At 42.9% G+C, this 19945-nt stretch overlaps 1 protein-coding gene across 1 annotated transcript in view; it reads right to left on the bottom strand.

Annotated features, from left to right (window-relative positions):
* KCNQ4 (potassium voltage-gated channel subfamily Q member 4) overlaps nt 1-19945 on the bottom strand; it is a 63684-nt gene that overhangs the window by 13866 nt on the left and 29873 nt on the right. The window contains exons 8-9 of the mRNA XM_087728046.1: nt 13154-13242; nt 7162-7317 (exon numbers count right to left, since the gene is read on the bottom strand). Coding sequence (XP_087584172.1) covers nt 7162-7317; nt 13154-13242 — 245 coding nt within the window. The remainder of the gene's footprint in view (nt 1-7161; nt 7318-13153; nt 13243-19945) is intronic.

Raw genomic sequence — 19945 nt, 5'->3', positions numbered from 1 at the left:
CAGTACAAATAGAGTCTGAAATGTGAATTCTGAAATGTGTTGCATGTGCAATGAGTGTAAAAAAAAAAAGGAGGGGCTTTAATCACAGCATTGTGGATATATCTTTCCAGAGGAATCTAACCATCATTAACTCTAATCAAAATTAACATATTTTTCAGTGGCCAACTTTAGCTAACTCAACTGAGGTAGTTTGCATTCTCAAGAACCATCAAAACATTTGCTCCAGCAGAACGTTCAGCTTCAGGAAAGTGTTCAACTAACCAAACCACTTGGGTTCTTACCACATAACCAACCCTAACTCAGAGGAAAAACTAACCAAGTTAAGCCTAAACAATTGTAGCATGTTTAGTAGCCACAGCCAAACAAATGAAATAGGACGGCTTTGTGATATGCCATCTCAGACAGGATCTGTTTTGACGTGGGATCCAGAACCAAAATGCCAAACACAGGAAAAGACCAAATCCCTTCCTCTCCTTTTCAAGGATGTTTGGCCCCACAGTTCTGTTCAAGGAGGGCAACAGAACCAAAGAGAGAACTCCACAGATCCAAATGGCATTTGGCCTAACACTGTGGTGGCGAACCTATGGCATGCATGCCAGAGAGGGCACTCAGAACCCTCTGTGTGGGCATGTGTGCCATCACCAGCTGCTCTTCTGGTTTCCGGTGTACACATGTGTATCAGCCAGCTGGTCTTCATGGGTGCTGGAGCTCCAGAAAATGGCCTGAAAACAGCCTGGGAAGTGGCCAAAAATGCCCCCAAAACAGGCTGTTTTGGGGGTGTTTTCCAGGGCATTTGGGGGGGGCACGTTTTGGGCCACAACTGGCCTGAAAATAGCCCGGAAAAAGGCCAAAAAACAGGCATGTGTGCACTGGCCAGCTGATCTTTAGGTTTCTTGTGTCCTGGTGTGCACAAAGACCAGCTGGCAGGTGTGCATGCGCATGCCAGAAACCCGAAGGCACTCTGGCGCATGTACATGACATACATGTGTTCTGCTTTCAGCACTTGATGTCAAAAAGGTTTGCCATCACTGACCTAACAGATGCAGCAATGGTTTGGCCAAGAATTTGACTTCAATGGGAGAACTTCTTTTTCCCCCCACCCAAGCAGAAAATGTTATTTCTGACCTCACTCTTAAAATTTCTTTGCTAACCATTTTCCAGGTGCCTAAGCTGAACATGAATTACAATCCCTCAGTCCCAACCATTGTCTCTATCCCACTCAGCTTCAAGCATGCATTGTATGGCACTTCGGGCTCATGTCTTGATCAGGGGCATCCACCAGGTGTGATCATAAAAGGTGGCCACAATAGTAAAATCAAAGTTCTGGATGGACCATTGCACCTAGAAAACGTCACACGTCACTGTCATTAACCACCATCCTGTGGACTTTTCTCTTTCTCTTCTTCTTAAGTTGGACAACTCTGCCCCCAGCTGGCAAATGGAAGGTTACAAAAACAAAAACTGGTGACTATCATCTCCCTCTTTCTGCTTGTTTTTGCTTACCATCATTCCTTTTGGCAGAGAGGGAAGGCACAGCTTTAAAATGCGGATTGGTCACCAAATGGGGAGAGTCAAAAATCTACAGTGGTGGGTTGGTGAAAAGGGATGACAGAGTAAAATAGTGTCTTTGTGTGGATGTGTCAGGAGTGGGGAAATCCCAGCATGTGAGAAGAAGGAAGGATAGAATTTTACCATCTGTTAAAAAAAAACTCTGTTCCCTCTAGCTCCAGGAAATTGGCATAATCAGAAGTCTCTGATTTTGTGGACATGAAAAGTTGTGCCATGTCAACTTAGCCCCAATGTAGAATTGTCTGTGATCCCAGGGAGACAAAACAGTCCTTACTGGATTGAAGAGGCATCCAAAGAAATAGGAACGGTTGCCTCACCCATGCCTAGCATAAAGAAATCACCACATTGCGGATCTCAAGACCATCTATAGCTGAAAGCATGAAGAAATGCTTCCAGATTTATAGGAACTGCAAAGACCAGGAAATTAATTCCTCTTTTCAGCAAGAGTCTGAGATTGCTGGAATGAAAGCAAGATAAAATTGGTGTGCAGAAATGCCAGTTGCCAAACTTGATTCAGAGAGACAGTTTGGTGTAGCAGTGAAGCATCAAGCTAGAAACTAGGAGACCAGGAATTCTAATCTCACCTTAGGCACAAAGGTGACCTTTGAGTCAGACCCATGTCCATACTAAGAAAGGATCAAATGGCAACCATCTTGCCAAGAAAATTGCAGGGACTTGTCCAGGCAGCCGACAAAAGTCAATCTTGGCTAAAAGATACCACCCACATCACAGAAAAACCTTGGTTATTTATCTTACAGCCATTAATGAACATAATTCTCACTGCACAGCTGGCTAAGCAAGGAATCCCAAGTGACTTTTTCTCCAGAAAGCTTGTTCAACAAAATATCCTGTTTGCAATGGGATTTTAAGCTGCAGGCATGACTTGAATTTAGGGAAATAGTTGATATTTCAGAAGTCCCATCCCGTTCCTAAGTAACACCTAAGCAACATTTTCTGACCAACCCTCCAACAAGCACCAGGTTTTTATTGGCTACCTTTCATGCACTGTTTCCCCAAGGTGGTTTCATCCAGTTGTGTTGGCCTACAGTGGCCCAAAAGCAGTAGTTAAGGGATGTAGCGCAAGAGATTTGGAGGATGGCAACTTTGGGGAAAATGCCTTAGTATCTCAAAAAGAGAAAATGACAAGAAGAACTGAACTGCTACACTTGCTTTACAGAGGTGACTCTATACCAGATCAAGAGCCGATTGATTCTTGGGAATTATTTTCCTCATTCCCAAGAAATATTTTTGTCATGCTGCAGTAGCTTTCATAATTCCAGAAGACACATCCCTACATTCTAAAGCTACCTAGAGCTGCCACATATCTAGATTGTTTTTGCTACATTAGCCTGTCAATATCTGAGATCTCCACCTGAAGCAAGCTATGAAGGAATAAGGCAGCCACAGCAGCACTGGTCTCTGGTCACAGCCATGGCCCAGCAGGTGCCAAAAAGAGGAGTGAAAACTTTTTTAAATGAATCATGTGCTGATAGTTTGTCATCTAACTTGCAAGGATGTCTTTGCACAATGATTGGAGGCATTGTGAAAGGGTCACCCTGGGAGGCATCATCAGTGAAAGCAGAGCACTGATCATTGACCTGCTAATTTCTCACCATCTTGCAAGAAGGCACCATTGAGATCATCCACATTTCCCATGGAGGAAAACTGGCAGCTCTTTTTGGCCTGTCTCATAGAGCAGCATGGACATTAGTGTTGACTTTCTTGAGAAATTTCAAAGCAACTCTGCATTCCCAGGGGAGTTGCCTTTTTCCAGTAAGGGCAGAGGGCCCTGGTTTTTCCACCTTGGATTGGAGATTGTTCCAACAGCCAGTTTTCAATCTCCAGAATTCCCTGTTCCTTTAGTCTTTCCCCCATGCAGCTCAATTAATAAAACTGGAATAACTTCAGGGCCAGCCCTAGGGTAAAATTCCCAACAAGGTCAGATTCCTTCTTCAGCTGAATATAGTTTGGGTGTGACTTCTTCCATGACAATCACCAAGTCTTAATGTCATGGAAAGAAGAAAAAGGGCATGGAATTGTACATAATCAAGATTCTTTCAATATCTTCTATGGCACGGTTCAATCTGACAAGCCAACGGACTATGTCTAACTCTTTCCAGGACTGCTAAATTATCTAGCCAAAGTGTTCATGGATTGCATCCATGTCTCAAATCGAAATCTGCCCATTTGTAAGAAGTAGAATCACACAGCTAATGGAATGACTACATCTGGAAGGATGAGGGAGATGTTCCTATATTCATGCATTCATGTTTCCAAGTGGCTACCACTGGCCCTAAGAGTTATTCCAGACCCAGAAGATAATCAGGCAGCTACAAGAAGGTAAATCTCCAGCACAGCTTTATACTTTTTTTTGAAAGTAGGACCCGAGGATACCAATCTTTCTGATTTGAGATTTGGGGGTATGAAAAATCAGAGAGAAACAAAAAAAACTGAAGCAAAGTTGAGGTACAAAGTGTCATGATGGTGGCCCACTAGATTACTATCTTGGCCTGAAATGATTGATTGCATTCCATATTAGACTGAACCTTCCACCATCAGGTACCATTTTCTATTAGATTCACTCTCCAAGATTCCAGGAACATAGAACCATTTTAGAACCATGTCAGAGTTGGTTGCTTTGGGAACAAATTATCCTGCCCTACATTTTAAACATCCTAAGAAATCCATAGTATGTTGTAGTGTTTTGATTTCTTTTCATTAATCCAGCTATTCTCTTAGGGTCATCAGAGGTCAGCATAATGTGGCTTGGATGGTTGGGGCAAGGATGAAGAAGAGAAAAGAAGCAGAAGGTTTTAGAAGAAAGGAAGAATTCAGAAAGTGTTCAGTAGCAACAGGGGTCCCTGGGATCTTGATCTCCCATCCCAAGGTGGCCCATGTTGAATCCAAGTGCATTTGTTTTGATTCCTGCTCGAAAGCTGCACTGGAGACATACCATTATTTTTTTTCAGGAGAGCAAACATATCTCCACCCCAGAAGGGCATCATAACAAATGGGAAGGAAGGACATCCCCATGCACTTCTCCATTGCCCATGATTAAAAAGGGAAGGGTTTGAATCAATGGGACAACCATAATGCAAATAGAATATGAAGATCAAGACAAGTCCCCAAACATCTCCTGGACAGCAGATCCAAAGCCTCGGTACCTCTGTTTCCAGCCGGTGGGAATCCGAAAGAAATTCCTTTTACTACTAAAGATCTGGCTAGAGAGAGGAGAAGGAAAACAAAAACAAAACAAAACAAGAACAAAAAGAAGAGGGGGGGGAGAGAAGACAAGAAGGAAAAAGAAAGGAAGAGAGGGGAAAAGGTTAGTAAGGGGAAGGGCAGAGAGGAAAGCCATGCTGAGGCCAACAGGACTTCATGAATGTTGTGAGAGCACCATCCACAGAACACCTCACTCAGGACACCCCAACATTCACTACGATTTCCAATACCATCATTGATATGGACAACTCACTTGGCCTCTATGAAACAAGCCAGCATCACCAGAGCTTGCTGGAGGAAGGCTTGGTTTAAAAAATGATCAGCCTAGTTCAGATCTGAAATGAGCATATTGGCCAAGAAGGTCAGAGGTCACATTACTCATGTTATTCTTGTCTATTGATAGCTCTTCCCAATATCTCCATTAAGGGGTCCTCCTCTTGGTTGTGAGGAAACCCAAAATGGAATAGAGTTTGCTGTTCTCACTGTCAATCCCAATTGCTTCTCTTACAGCTTTCAACCAGTCCTCAGCTCAGAGACCTGGCTGCTTTTTAATATGAATTTAACAGGTCTTCTGTACAGTCAATGGGCAAATAAGATGCCTCTCTGTGCTTCACTGGGTAACCTTTCCCTAGACCTGTCATCTTTTCTTTATGCTTCTTTTGAACATAAGTTCATTGCTCTTCTGGAAGACTGCTCAGTAGCCTTAGGACCACTGTTGATAGGTGTTGGGAGAGCTATGCTTAGGGAGCAACAGGGGAGCACCTCTCATTTCTACTTTCTTGTGTGACTTCCACACCACCACTGATGGGGAGATGCTATTCAGGTTGCTCTAAGTTTCTGAGTCATGTATAAGAGGTGATTCTATTTTGAAAGCCTGTTGCCCAAATCAAAATAGACCTAGAAGACTCTTCCCATGGAGAGAAGAGTCAACCTAAAGTGTTCATCTAACTGCACCCACAGAATGCTTGGTGAAATATATCAGCTTGTGCCAAAGCAAAGCTTGTGAAGGCATTAGGGGGGAAATATTGTTTTTAACACTGGAACAGCCAAAGATGATTTAATACTAATGTCCTGGGCTAGGGACAGGATGAAGACATGGGGACATGTCTGTGGAGATTCTCAATCATCCAGTTCGTGATTGTCCCAAAGGTGCTTTTCCTAAAGGTAACTGGACTTGATTTTTGTTTCCAGCTCAGTTCCAAAATCATTAGATTATATGAATTATATTGTTTCTTTCAAATATAATTATAAATCAAAATAAAATAAATAATGTTTAAACCTTATGAGGGCTTAAGACAACCTTTTACCCTTAAAAACCCTATTCCTTCAACAAAAAACAATGTCATGGACATTTTTTCCTACTTGGAGAAGTGAAGAAAGAAAACACTACTCTTCCTCATGTCCCTGATTCAGATGTTTGGTCTTTCCACTTCTGGTGATACCACAACATGAATTAGAAATACCACTTGAGGTCCTAAGGAATTACTGTGAAAAGTGGGCCCTGGTTTCCTGGGAAATTGACCTCCCTTGTCTCTAAGCATCAATGCAGCAAACAATTCTCTTGGTCCCCCTTGTGCTATTTCCATTTTCAGTGCTGTTTCTCCTTTCACCCTCCCCAACACGTTATTCCCCCTACCTCAGCAGGAAATGAGATTTTATAGGACAACCTACCGTCCTGCTGCCTCCCTCTCTCTGAGGAGGGAATAAAAGCAGAGACCACCATTTTAAAGGGAAGGGTTACCTTAGGCGCAAACACTTGGGTGACGGAGCTTCTTCTTCTATCCAGCTTCCGGAAATGAATAGGGAATGGAGAAGTGATGAGAAGATGGACAGAGAAATAGGAATCAAGGGAGGCAGAGAAGAGGAGAGAGAGAAAAGATGATGAAATGAGGTGGACTGCAAAGGAGACTTGGAAGGTGGAAACCGTCCAGACCCAGCCATACTGACCCTCTTTCTGGAAAGAAACTGGTGCTGAAAACGCTTTGCCACAAGTCCTGCTAGAAAATGAGATTCTGGGTTAGCCATGATGTTGTGTGTGTTGGGTTAATCTTTTTGGAGACGGCACCTAAATTTTTCCCTTGAAAATGCAACTATGATAATGATCCCAGGATGGGGGGTGTAACGATGGCCTCCGGCCAGAAGAGGGAGATAAAGAATTGTGCATGGTTGTGCCTTTCTTTCAAGGGCCAAGGAGGAACCCAAAGGAAGCCAACTCAACTCTTATCACACGTAGAAACAAACAAAGGAGTAAAACCAGGAGGGAGCAGCAGCACAAGACAGAGTCCACACACCAGAGAGAAAGAGAGAGAGAGAAGGGCATGAGACACACCAGGGGCACGAAAACGTGCAAGGAGGTGGCATCAACCCTACCTTTCTCCTGTGCAAAAAGAAGGAGTGGAGGCTTTCAGGCCAGAGGTGAAGGAGTGATACGACGGTGGAGCTCCATCAGGAAATTTCCTCACCTCAGAGATCCTAAGCCCTCCGTTGCGAGCTCGGTGCAAGTTTTCAAACATAGGGACCAGTTCTCTAGGGTTGGGTTCAAATAAAAATATGGAGAAATTAAAAGCTTTCAAATGAGAGAGAAAAGGGGGGAGGGGGGAACAAGCAAGGAAGCAAAAAAAGTAGGGGGTCAAGGAAAGTCTTGAAAATAGAAGGGGATTAAGAGAGAGGGGGGCAGGAAGGAGAAGCAATGAAAAACTTAGCATAAATTTAACAAAATTAAAACAAACACATTTGTGGACCACTGCCCATAAATTCTTTAAGGAGAAACTTGTTTTTCTTCATAGGAGAAAAGAATAGGAATCACCTAATTGTTTTGTTTTCTTGATAGACTTATCTGGGTAGACTAAATTGATTGGTATTGCTTATAGAATTAGGGTGCACTGGCCTTTGTTCACACATGCTTTTAATCTAACTCCAAATCTAATTTAGAAATTAATCCATTTCTTAGTTTGTGGAATATGTGGAACTATAAATCAGCCAAATGGCTTACATTCATAAAATACACACTAAGCCACAAAAGTGAATCATCACACTGTCTAAGCTTAGCAAATGAAACCAAAATTGTAAGTAATTTGGTTAAGTGTATTGTAGGAACATTAATTTATGAGCATGAGTTCCAATTTTGGGAGGGCAGGTGAACAGGTTGTCATTAAATATCATCAGAGGTGGTATTTAGCCAGTTCAGACCAGTTCTGGCTTACCAGTAGCAGAAATTTTGAGTAGATTGGAGAACTGGAAAATATCACCCCAGTTGGCCCCGCCGTTACCGTCCCCGCCACTCCCGCCACTCCCTGTCCTATATTCCCTTGGTTTTTTTAGCTCAGTTGATTTGTGCTACAGAGCGGATTGCTGCACCTCGACTGAGTTAAAAAACAGCTCAGCTCAGCAGTGCTGACACCAAGGGCTTCTTTGAGTGCTGCGTGTGCGCGCAAAGTGCACTCTCATAGAACCGGTAGGAAAAGATTTGGAATCCCACCACTGATTATCATAATTTTGTTCTGAGCGTAATCCAAGCTGCAAACCAGACATTCTTCAGATCTGTAGAACATTTGATTCAGAACTATCTCAGGCAACAGTACCAATCAATGAATCTTACCATTAATTGAGATGTTCAAGTCTTCAATGCTAAACAATGCCCCATTTCATACTGTTGGGCTGTTCATCATTGATAGAGTTCAGTAATAAACGTTATTGAATTCAGGATGGCTATGAAACTTATTCCATACATGTCTCCCAAGGGCAGGCAAGCATACAAGAAATATACATGGCAACTGAAATTAGTCCAAAAGGTTTGCAAAAGGAAGAAGCAAGAAAAAAGGGATAAAAAGCTAGTGCTGGCCAGACTTCCATATTGGACTTTGATTTGAAAAATAACAGCAATTTGATATGGAACTAATCACATAGAACAGGGGTGTCCAAACTTGGGAACTTTAAGCTTGTGGACTTCAACTCCTAGAATTCTTCAGCCAGCTGGCTAGGGAATTCTGGGAGTTGAAGTCCACAAGTCTTAAAGTTCCCATGTTTGGACACTCCTGACATAGAAGAACTGTCAATTCTTCCTCATTGGATGTCTTCAAATAAAAGATGGAGTGCTGGACTGTTCTACCAAGTTGAGACTGTGGGCTCCTTGGCACTCTCCAAACTTGGTTGCTTTCTTGCAGATGTTTCATTACCCAACTAGTTAACATCATCAGTGCTAGAAGGGACTGGGGTTTGCTCTGTCTTTATAGACATGTGACTTGCCCTGTCAGTGTTGGTGGGAATATTCTTGGTTGTTCCTTGAGTAGGCTGTTATTCTTGTTTGATTATTTTTGGAGTTGGTATTTTCTTGATTGTTTGGGATATTGTTTACTTCTCCATTTTGGTCTAGTGCTAATCTTGGTGTTAATATCTGCTTATCTGTGTGTTGAATGCTGGCAAGGGTTTCTTTTTGTTCTTTTGTTTCCTTTTTAGCTTTTTATTGCCTTTTTTAAGTGGTTTATCTCAATGTCCCTGTTGATGGCTGATCTGTCTAAGTGCCAGGTTTCCAGAAATTCTCTAGCAATTTTGGACTTCACTTGGTTTTGGATGCAGTTTCCCACTTGAAATTATGGTGAAGTCTGTCCATGTGATGTGTAATTAAGGTGTATTCATCATGTCTTCTCCCTGCTAGTTGGTGTTTGTCAATGCATTCTGTTAGTCTTCTGCCTATTTGTCCTATATGTCAGAGAGCACCAAGGACCCTACAGCTCAGTCTTGAGCTACAAACATTCTCTTCTGTTAATAAAAATCTAGATTCGCTATACTCAATAGCAACAAGAGGGCTAATAAGATCTCCTCCATCTCTGACTCTAGGGCCAAGCGGAATCTGAATTTAGGAGTCAGAGTCAAAGAGTACTGGATAGCCAATAGGCCTTGAATATAAGGGTATGGCCAGAAAACGATCTAGGAATCACAACTGGTGGGTAGTGGTCTTTACTTATAAAGTATGTGCTGCTGGTGCTAAGTTGCTAGTATTAACTTTCACATCATTGCTTTTAAAGTCTAAAATTATCTGCATCCACAGGCCAAGTATAAGTAATTTGAAGCAAATGCTAGGAGTGTCTTCCTCTTTCACAATGATGTTTCTCTACAGAGGACACAAAGAGCCTCCAACTCATAACATAACACCTCCCATTTGGACCAGTGAAACTGGGGTGGAAACCATAGTTCATCATTAAAACATCACTACTCCAGATCAGTGGTATGTCCATGAAGGAAGAAAATAGGTCTCCATACCATGGCCAGATGCTCATGGACTATCCTATATGGGGGAGGGGGGAGGGAGAGAGAAAGAAAGGTGGGGTGCAATTTCATGACCAAACCACTGAATAGGGGAAGATGGGATTTCTATATTATTACTATCAGTCTTCTCATCGTTCTTATGTCTCCTCCCACTTATGACTGCATGACTGTAACTTTGTTGCTTGTATCCTTACGATTTATATTGATTGTTTCCTGATTGCTTATTTGTATCCTATGACTATCATTAACTGTTGTACCCTATAATTCTTGACAAAGGTATCTTGTCTTTTTACGTACACTAAGAGCATCTGCACCAAAGACAAATTCCTTGTGTGTCCAATCACAGTTGGCCAATAAAGAATTCTATTCTATTCTATTCTATTCCATTCTATTCTATTCTTCTCCCTGATGTTTAGCAAATGTTAATCTTTGGAAGCTTCCACTGAGGAAATACTAACCATCATAAAGAGGGCAGGTTTTGCATAATTTATTATTTCCCCTTAGTACAGAAACGGTAGCCTTCCAGGAAAAAAATATATTAATTTTTCTAATGAATTTGGTCAAACACCCCAAAATTTGCATTCAGCACTGAATGAGCCTGCAATTCAAAACACTTCATGATGCAGCTTCCAAGCCAGGGTCCTGTACATTCAGACAAAAGTCCTTGAGGCAAAGATGTTTGGCATTATATATTTTTTTAATGTCTTCCCTCCCCTAAAAAATGTCAGATATTTTGAAAGATGGAAAAAGTGAACTGACAGCATAGGCCTCCTGAATCCTGATTCTTCTATTAAACCATCTTTCCACATAAGGAGAAGGTGTAGCCAGTGATAACAAAACTATTGCGAATCTTCCCTTCCCTTATTACACTGGTTAATGCAATTTGTAATTCACCAAGCCACACACGGTAGTAGTATGGCATGGAAGTGTATGGAAGTAAACCAAGGGTGTCATCTTCTTGGTCTCCTTGTTTATTAAAAAGATCCATGGGAAGAGTCGTGTGCCAAAAGTAGCCAATCATGAGCTATAGAAACCTGTTATTGTTGGTCCTTGCTACTACATATCTTCTCACTTACTTTTCCCCCTTCCATCTTTCTTCCTATCTCCTTCTCCTAGTCTTGGAGGAGGATATAATGTCAAGATGTCTATCGTGCCTGCATGCTTCAAGTTCCACCCCTTTTTACATGCAGATGCCAACTTGACATTTTGACTTCTCCCCAGGTGGACACTCACACCCTCCAAATACAGGTTTCCCCCTATTATATAAGGGACACAACCATGAGTTTAAGTAATTGTGGTTTCCAGTTCTAGTAGGAATGAACTGGTGAAGTGGAGTTGAAGTCCCACCTCTGGGGAAGGACATGATGTGGTGTTCTTTTGGTGAGATCAGCCTCTTGCACATAATGCTCTCAAAGTCAATTAGTGCTATCTGTCTTGGAGATGCTGAGCCAACTCCCCACTTAAACACAATTGCCAAGACAGGGATGCTTGGCCATGGGAGGAGCATTACAATTGCCAAGATAGTAGGGATGGTGTCACTAATGAAGCCCCACCCCATATGTGTGTGTGTGTGTGTGTGTGTGTGTGTGTATTATGTTTCATTGTGATGCTGCATCTGTCACTTTACAGATGTTAGCACTTTCCACAGATGCTTCTCAATGCTTCTCAATGAAATTCCTGAGGATGCTCACTCAGCCCCTCTGCTAGTTGCTTTGGATGTTCAATCCACAACTTTCCCCTTCAAATAATCATTTTTAATAGTTTTGTGCTGCTTCTGCCTGTTTGGTCTTTAGTTTTGCTTTGATTTTTGAAGATAGTTGCTCGATTCCACGGAATTTGTTTCCTTTGTATTTTCATCTTGTTCTATGTTGAAGACAACTGAGAACCTTCTTCTGTACTAAATATTAGAAAAGAGGGAGATGCATTTAGAAAAATAAGACACAGAGATCCTTGTGGGCTGCCACAGGCCTCTGCTTGAAACTATGAAAACATGGTCAAAGTGAGTCTTGCAAGAGGTCAGCTTTTCGATTGAACAATTATGCTTAACAATAACATTCTACCCTGCATGTATATGCATGTGACCCCATGCATGTCTACATGTATGCAAAGATCCAGAATCACGCTCCCATTAATAGCTCAAGTCCTACCCTCATACCTCTCCATTAGTCTCCATTGCAGCTTCCACCACCTAGAAGATCCTGGAGCCCAGTTTGAGTGGAGGAAACATCACATGTTATGAAAGATGTGGATGGAATTATGATGCCTTATGAAGAGGGCATGGAATCTGAACATTCAAAACCCAGCAAACAGGTTCAAAGGAAGGGATCTTCTAAGCATCCGCCTTATTGGTTAGTCCTTTCACCATGGCCAGTTCCTGTTCTGCACTGATGCATAATCGATCGACCACCTTCTCCTGATGGATGGGATTTAAACATGGGATTGGATAACTGATGGAGTTCCATGTAAAGCAATGGCCACTTGCAAGGGAGTGCAAGGCTCGATGAAAGGCACTTCTCTATCTGGCAAGCAGGAAACAACGTCTCCCCGCCATCAAAAGGTACTTAGAAAGAAGATCAGTGGGATTAAAGAAGCTAAAGGACACGTGCATCCAATTTCCACAAGTCTATAACCTAATTCTGCTTTCCTTTCTGAAAATTTAATTAATTAGACTCTGAGAGAATCTAGCATTCTTGATTGTGAGCAGATGCTAAGGTTGCCTGATACTCACCTTGAACCAACACAAGAATATCAGGCACCAAATATCCACAATCTACCATGGGATAGATGCCAGGCCACCAAGGCCACCATACAATCCCCATTAATTTTTCTGCCCTGTTCTCCTTTAAAGTGACTCACAAATTTCCCTGGAAATGTGGCAGCAACCAGAGTAGACAAAAGAGGCATGCTTTTAACCCCAACCCTACCAATTACTCATACAAGTTTGACTCTCTCTGATCTATTTTCCCAACTGCGGTTCATCTCGTTGCAACTTCCATCAACTTGCTCTTTCTGTTTCCTTGGTCGTGATTCCCAAGGAACACCTGCCTCCAGCTCTAACTGCCATCCCTCCAAACCCCCAATGTAACTTCACACATACCTAAAAGATGGAAGCATGCTGTCGTAGTAACACCAGGTAGCAGTCAGGTAGGATCGGTTGATGTCTGTGGAGTAGAGGCGCCAAGCAGCCTAAATCAAGGAGGAAGAACAGGAGAAAGATAGAGAGAGGCCAGAGATAGACCAACTTAAGAGGGCTTCCTCTAATGTCTCCACCCAGCCTTAACAAAGCAGGTCAGTGGTGGGATTCAAATTTTTTTACTACCAGTTCTATGGGCATGGCTTGGTGGGCATGGTGTGGCTTGGTGGGCATGGCTTGGTGGCAGGGAAAGGATACTGTAAAATCTCCATTCCCTCCCCACTCCTGGGGGAAGGACACTGCAAAATTCCCATTTCCTCCGGATCAGCTGGAACTTGGGAGGCAGAGAATAGATGGGACAGGGCCAGTCAGAGGTGATATTTACTGGTTCTTTGAACTACTCCAAATTTCTACTACCAGTTCTCCAGAACTGGTCAGAACCTACTGAATGCCACCTCTGAAGCAGGTAAGTAGGGTACCTTGGATGGTGGACCCCAATCCCAGCCCTTGCATTTCTGGTTTGATGCATTTCCTTGGTGAAAGATCAACAAGGGAAGACTCAGACGTGCCAAGGAACAAGGTCATATGCATAGTACAGCCAGAGACAATTGTATAGTCAGAACGTGAATTAAAAAGAATTTAATTAAAAGATTAAAAGCTTCAAATAAAAGCATAATGGCCTTAGCTAGCTAAACCCTAACCCTGTCTATAAAATAGAAGCAGTATTTTCCCCAGTGAGCTCCTTTTTGTCATCATCAGTCACCATCATCCTTAAACACATCATAACGAGAGTCTTATCAAGAAGTCAAATAAGTAAAGATGACAAAAATACAACTCATAACTATGACAAATTTCAAAAGACGCAATAGCTTAAAGCAACGGCAGAATCCAGCTTCATGTCCCTTAATAAATACTTTTAAAAAATCAGCATGAAATATTGCTATTGTTCTCTTTGCTGGTTTTTCTGTCAGTATAGAGAATTTAGGAGCAGGAGGAGAGTTGGAGGAAATAGTGAACTGGCACCAAAAGAAACAGAACTGGGATAGTGATGCTGCTCATCATGTAGACCTAGTGAAGACAGGGCCATTTTCACAAACCAGGATCCTGGTGCCTGGTGCTTTTTTCTCCCATTCTTCTAATCAGCATCCTCCTTATGGTGAATTAACCAGGTTGATCTTCATCCTAATCTTGTCACTGTAAAACCTAGGCTATGACTTTGGTTAGAAGTGCTCATGAAATCATAGTTAATTTGATTTGTTTTGATTTTATTGCACTTATATGCCGCCCTATTCCCGGAGGGACTCAGGGCGGCTCACAAACCAAAGGTAGGGGATACAGACAAGAGGAAACAACAAACAAGCAACTACAGAAAGAATTTAAAAACAATCAACAGCCACACAATTCGAGCGGGGACGGGAACTCGTCAGCCCCAGGCTTGTTAAGAGGGTACGTGGTATCCATTGGCTAGGTTGATTGTCAGTAAGTATGTGAAACCAAATTAAATACTAGGAAGGGAAAAGGAATAAATATTATTGTGACACGTCCTGTAGTGGAGGGTAGAAATATCCACCAGATTGGATATTTCTAAATCAGAAATCCACAGATCAAAGGTCACAGCACACAGGTTTTGACACAGGTCAAAAGTGGAGACAAACTTTTTTCCCTTGAGTTTGACAAAATCTACATGACCTTGTCAATTACTGTGTTTTCTGAATTGGACTCAAACAAAACCCCTATTAAGTAGGGGTTATCACAGAGATGGGTGAAGTTGGTGCATCTCCTGAAGCTTTGCCCTACAACTACCATCTTCCCAACCAACAAGACCAGAAAATCCTGCTTCATTTCTTTCAACATCTCAACACTAGGCGGTCTTCATTTCACACCACTTGGAGGACACAAGTTAAGACAAAAGCCATGGAGATGATTGCACCTGGGGTGTTCCATATATATAAAACTCTATTAAGTTTCTTTGGGGGGAACGCTGAGATACAGATGTGATAACTAAAACATGTTTAGAAGCTGGAGAACTAATGGAATCTGGATTCACAGGTGGCATGCCGAGCCATTTGTCAGGGAAGCCTCCTGAAGGTTCTGGAAGATTCCGGAAGACTAAAAATGGCCCTACGGACAAACCGGAAGTGACTCTGGTTTGCTCGTAGGGTCGTTTTTTTGCCCTCTGGAGCTCCTGAATCCTCCAGAGGGCCTCTGGGGAGGGGAGGCTGTTTTCGCCCTCCCCAGACTCCTATAAAGACTCTGGAGCCTGGGGAGGGCGAAAAAAGCACGCCAAAAAGGGGGCAGCACTGGTCATGCGTGCATGCACGCTGGGGTTGTGCACATTGCATTATGGGTGTGGCACATCCGTGCACAGAGCCCATGCGCTCCTCCCGCTTTTGGCACAAGAGCCAAAAAAGGTTCACCATCACTGATCTAGGCCAATGTGAATAGAAACCCCTAATGGAGAACCATATCTATGTCTCTTCTTAGAAACATACCCTCAGCTTTGATTTTTGGGGGCTTGTAAGTAGCAAGAGAAAAATTTGGGAGTATTTTGAGTGATAGAAGCAGATCACAGACTTGTTTGAGTCAAGGGGCAACATATTAGTGTCCTTTCCATGCCTTTGTTCCCATAACCAGTTCTCTGTATGTTTGTCCTGTCCCCCCTGCTTTTTAACATCTACATGAAACCGCTGGGTGAGATCATCTGGCGGCACGGGATAAAATACAACCAGTATGCGGATGATACCCAGTTGTATCTGTCCGCCCCGTGCCAACTCAATGAAGCGGTGGACGTGATGAACCAGGGACTTGAAGCTGTTAGGGACTGGATGAGGGCTAATAAACTTGTGCTCAACCCAGATAAGACCAAGTGGCTGTTGTGTTTCCCTCCCACCAATTCGGCAAATATCCCATCTCTCAGGCTGGGGGGTCAAACATTACACCCCTCAGACAGGGTCTGCAACTTGGGAGTCCTCCTGGATCCACAGCTGACTTTCGAACACCATTTGTCAGCTGTGACCAGGGGGGCATTTGCCCAGGTTCGCCTGGTGCACCAGTTGCGCCCCTACCTGAGCCGGGAGGCTCTCACAACAGTCACTCGTGCCCTTGTGACCTCTAGGCTGGAGTACTGCAATGTGCTCTACATGGGGCTGCCCTTGAAGAGTATTCGGCGACTTCAGCTAGTCCAGAATGCGGCCGCGCGAGCGATTGTGGGTGCACCGCGTTTCACCCACATAACACCTATCCTCCGCAAGCTGCACTGGCTACCTGTCGATCTCCGGGTATGCTTCAAGGTGCTACTTGTCACCCATAAAGCCCTGGTAGTGGATCTGGGTACTTGAGAGACCGCCTACTGCCGATTACCTCCACGCGACCCATTAGATCTCACCGATTAGGCATCCTCCGAGTTCCATCTGCTGGCCAGTGCCGACTGGCAACCACACGGAGGAGAGCCTTCTCGGTGGCAGCTCCAACCCTATGGAACGATCTCCCCGTGGAGATTCGTACCCTCACCACCCTCCAGACCTTCCGCACAGCACTTAAAATCTGGCTATCCCGTCAGGCCTGGGACTAAGATTGTAACCCGCCCGAATGGTATGAATGTTGTGTTCTTAAATTTGTATTGTTTTATATGTCAAAGTTTGTTTTTCCCCCTTCCCCCTTTTTAAGTTGTGAGCCACCCTGAGTCCCCCCAGGGAAAAGGGCGGCATATAAATTTAATAAAATACAAATACAAATACAAATTTATGTGTTTATGCTACTTTTACACCACCAACGTGACACAACTAATCTCATTTCACAAAGCTACACAAAAACATAAAAATGTTATAAAACTAGCCTACTCTAGCCTGCACCCAATGAACATCCTCCTTACTTCCCATAGTTCTGAAGCTCAGCTGTTAATTGCCCTCTAACAGACTGTTAGAGGGCAGTTTTGAGTATCTAAGTTGGTCTTGGATTCTCTCTCTCTCTCTCTCTCTCTCTCCCCCCCTCTCTCTCTCTCTCCCTCTCTCTCCCTCTCTCTCTCTCCCTCCTTCCCTCCCCTCCCTCTCTCCCCTTCTCTCTCTCTCCTCTCTCCCCCTCCCTCCCCTTCTCTCATTACAGCCATTCTAAATGTGGAGCTGCTTCTGCTGAGTTTTTTCTGGCTGATTGAGGGAAGGTGGGGGGAACTCCATTAGAGATTAATTATCAAAGAGAAAGAGCAGGCAGGCATATCCTGACCTTTCATCTGCTCTGGAAAAGAGGGCTGTGTGAATTGGCCAGCGGTATCAGATGGGCTGAGGACAGCATCCTCACTCAGGAAAGAGGAGGGCAGAGCTGTGTCCCTAAGATAGTTTTGTGTGCCAAAACAACTGCGTGCATCCCTTTTGTCTTGCCCACCATCCATTTCCAGCTGTTGTCGGAGGCCTCTCAGCCCAGGAGTTGAATGGCAGGGCAAGGCTGCCAGAAGGAGACCTTTTGTTGCGTGGATCCTCTGGACCACGGAGATAACGTGGTGTCAAAAGTTCCATCTTTCTGACCACAATAGCAAAGGAACCAATCCTGACAGGAGAATGATAGGGCAGAATATTGTCGGATCAGAAGTAATTCTTCAATAAAGAGTGCAAAGCCAATGAAAGAGAAGCCAGAAAAGAAGATTTGGATTTGAGCTTGTGGCTGGGGAAGGAAATGGGGCTGGAAAGGAAGTCATGGCTTAGGATGGGGCTGAGTGAGGGGTGCTATATCTATCCCTGAACTGCACAAAGCATAACTCAAAGATGGAAGAATAAGAAAATATTCATAATGAAACAATGGATTGTGAAGGTGGCAGGGCTAATAGGCAATTTCACTTTTTTGACTAAACCCCAAATCTCAACCAACAAATGCTGTGTCTTACACATTGGCAAAAAAATCAGAACACAAAATACAAGCTGGGTGGATATGACCTCATAGATGACCCCCACTCTTCCAAGGACCTTGGAGTACTCATCTCTAATAATCTAAGTGCCAGAGCCCACTGTAACAGCATTGCCAAAAAGGCATTAAGAGTTGTTAACCTAATCTTGCATAGCTTCTTCTCCGGTAATATTGAACTGCAAACAAGAGCATACAAAACCTTTGCTAGACCAATTCTCAAATACAGCTCATCTGTCTGGAACCCGCACTGCATATTGGACATCAATACAATTGAGCGAGGGAAGAAGATTCTTCAGTTATCTTTCTTTTTCTTTTGTTATCGTCCCTTGTTATTTTGTTTTTTATAACTTCCTTTTTTTCTACTTGCTTCTTTATGTTTCCATAGCTTTCTAAATCTTATGTAAAATGTTCTCTTTATAAAAAAAAATGTTTTAAAAAAGAAGAAGCAAACTGCTAACTCAGGGTCTCAGCTACTTTTGGAGGAAGGCAGGGGGTCAGGATGACTTCCAAGGAAATTTTAGAAATTTACTTGCTCAGCGGTAGAAGAGGATGCTTTGCAATTATTCTTCCAAGTGCTGAAGAGATTGTCAAAGAAAAAAAAACCCAGTAATTTTTTAATTTGTGATGATCATGTGATATATCTTTGATGATTTTTTATTTTTTGCAGATTTTGCAAATTTCATCACTAAGCAAAGAATTGAACGCTCTTCAGCGTTAGGCTTATTAGACTTCTCTACAGGACCAAACCATAAGCTTAAAAATAAAGAACTGATAATTATCTATTTAATTTTAGCAGCAGCCAAAACAATAACGATGCAACATTGGAAAAGTCTACATAACGATTGAACTGCGGATTAGCAATGCCTCTTCAATTGCCACATTAGGGAAAAAAATATCAGATAAAGTAATGAGATTTCAGAGAGAGAAAATAGATGGTCAAAGGTCTGTTGGATATGTTGCCACCTTGAGTTATTTATAAAACTAATAAAGGTGGGATAGAAAAAAATAAATAAATAAATAAATAATAAATAAATAAATAAATAAATAAATAAATAAATAAATAAATAAATAAATAAAAACCCACAGTTTTATTGGATTTTATGGTTTACCTTAATAGCAATAGATTATGCCAGTGTACTCTTTATTTATGGTAAAGATAAAAGTAAAGGTTCCCCTCGCACATATGTGCTACTCATTCCCGATTCTAGGGGACGGTGCTCATCTCCTTTTCAAAACCGAAGAGCCAGTGCTGTCCGAAGACGTCTCCGTGGTCATGTGGCCGGCATGACTAAATGCCGAAGGCACACGGAACATTGTTACTTTCCCACCTAAAGTGGTCCCTGCTGCTGAAGGTGTTCTCACTGGAAGGCTGGGTATGGAGCTAAAAGCAGGGTCTGTACTTAAGGCGGATAAAGGTGTTTATGCAAGTGGGAAGAGATGGTAGAGCTTTCCCATGGCAATGTGCAAAGAGGGTGGGAAATGGCTTTGAAGAACAGAAGAAAAGGTTGCCACCAAAGTAACAATCAAATTGAAACCAGGCCAAGAAATTAACTTGAGAAAACATTTCAGGCAAGCCCCCCTTAATTTACATTGATGGAGGTGGGCAAGCACCAGGGGTGGGTTCCGGAAGTCATTACTGTGGGTTCGCTCCTGGGCACGCCGCAAGTGCGCACTTGGCTTGCACTGTGCACCCATGCACAATACAATAAAAAATGTTCTGCGTATGTGCAGAAGCAAAAAACAAGATGGCTGCACCTACATAGCCTTCTTTTTTACTCTCATCTACCTTGTAGGCAGGGGTGAAAATCAGCAGGTTCTGCCAGGGTCTGGAGAAGCGGTAGTGGAAAGTTTGAGTAGTTCAGA

The sequence above is a fragment of the Thamnophis sirtalis genome, unplaced genomic scaffold (assembly GCF_051295495.1).
Source record: "Thamnophis sirtalis isolate CommonGarterSnake01/CBP01778 unplaced genomic scaffold, rThaSir2_p1.2 scaffold_13, whole genome shotgun sequence".
Classification (NCBI taxonomy): Eukaryota; Metazoa; Chordata; class Lepidosauria; order Squamata; family Natricidae; genus Thamnophis; species Thamnophis sirtalis.
The sequence above is the reverse complement of the archived record's forward strand: the minus strand, read 5'-3'. Positions and strand labels throughout refer to the sequence as shown.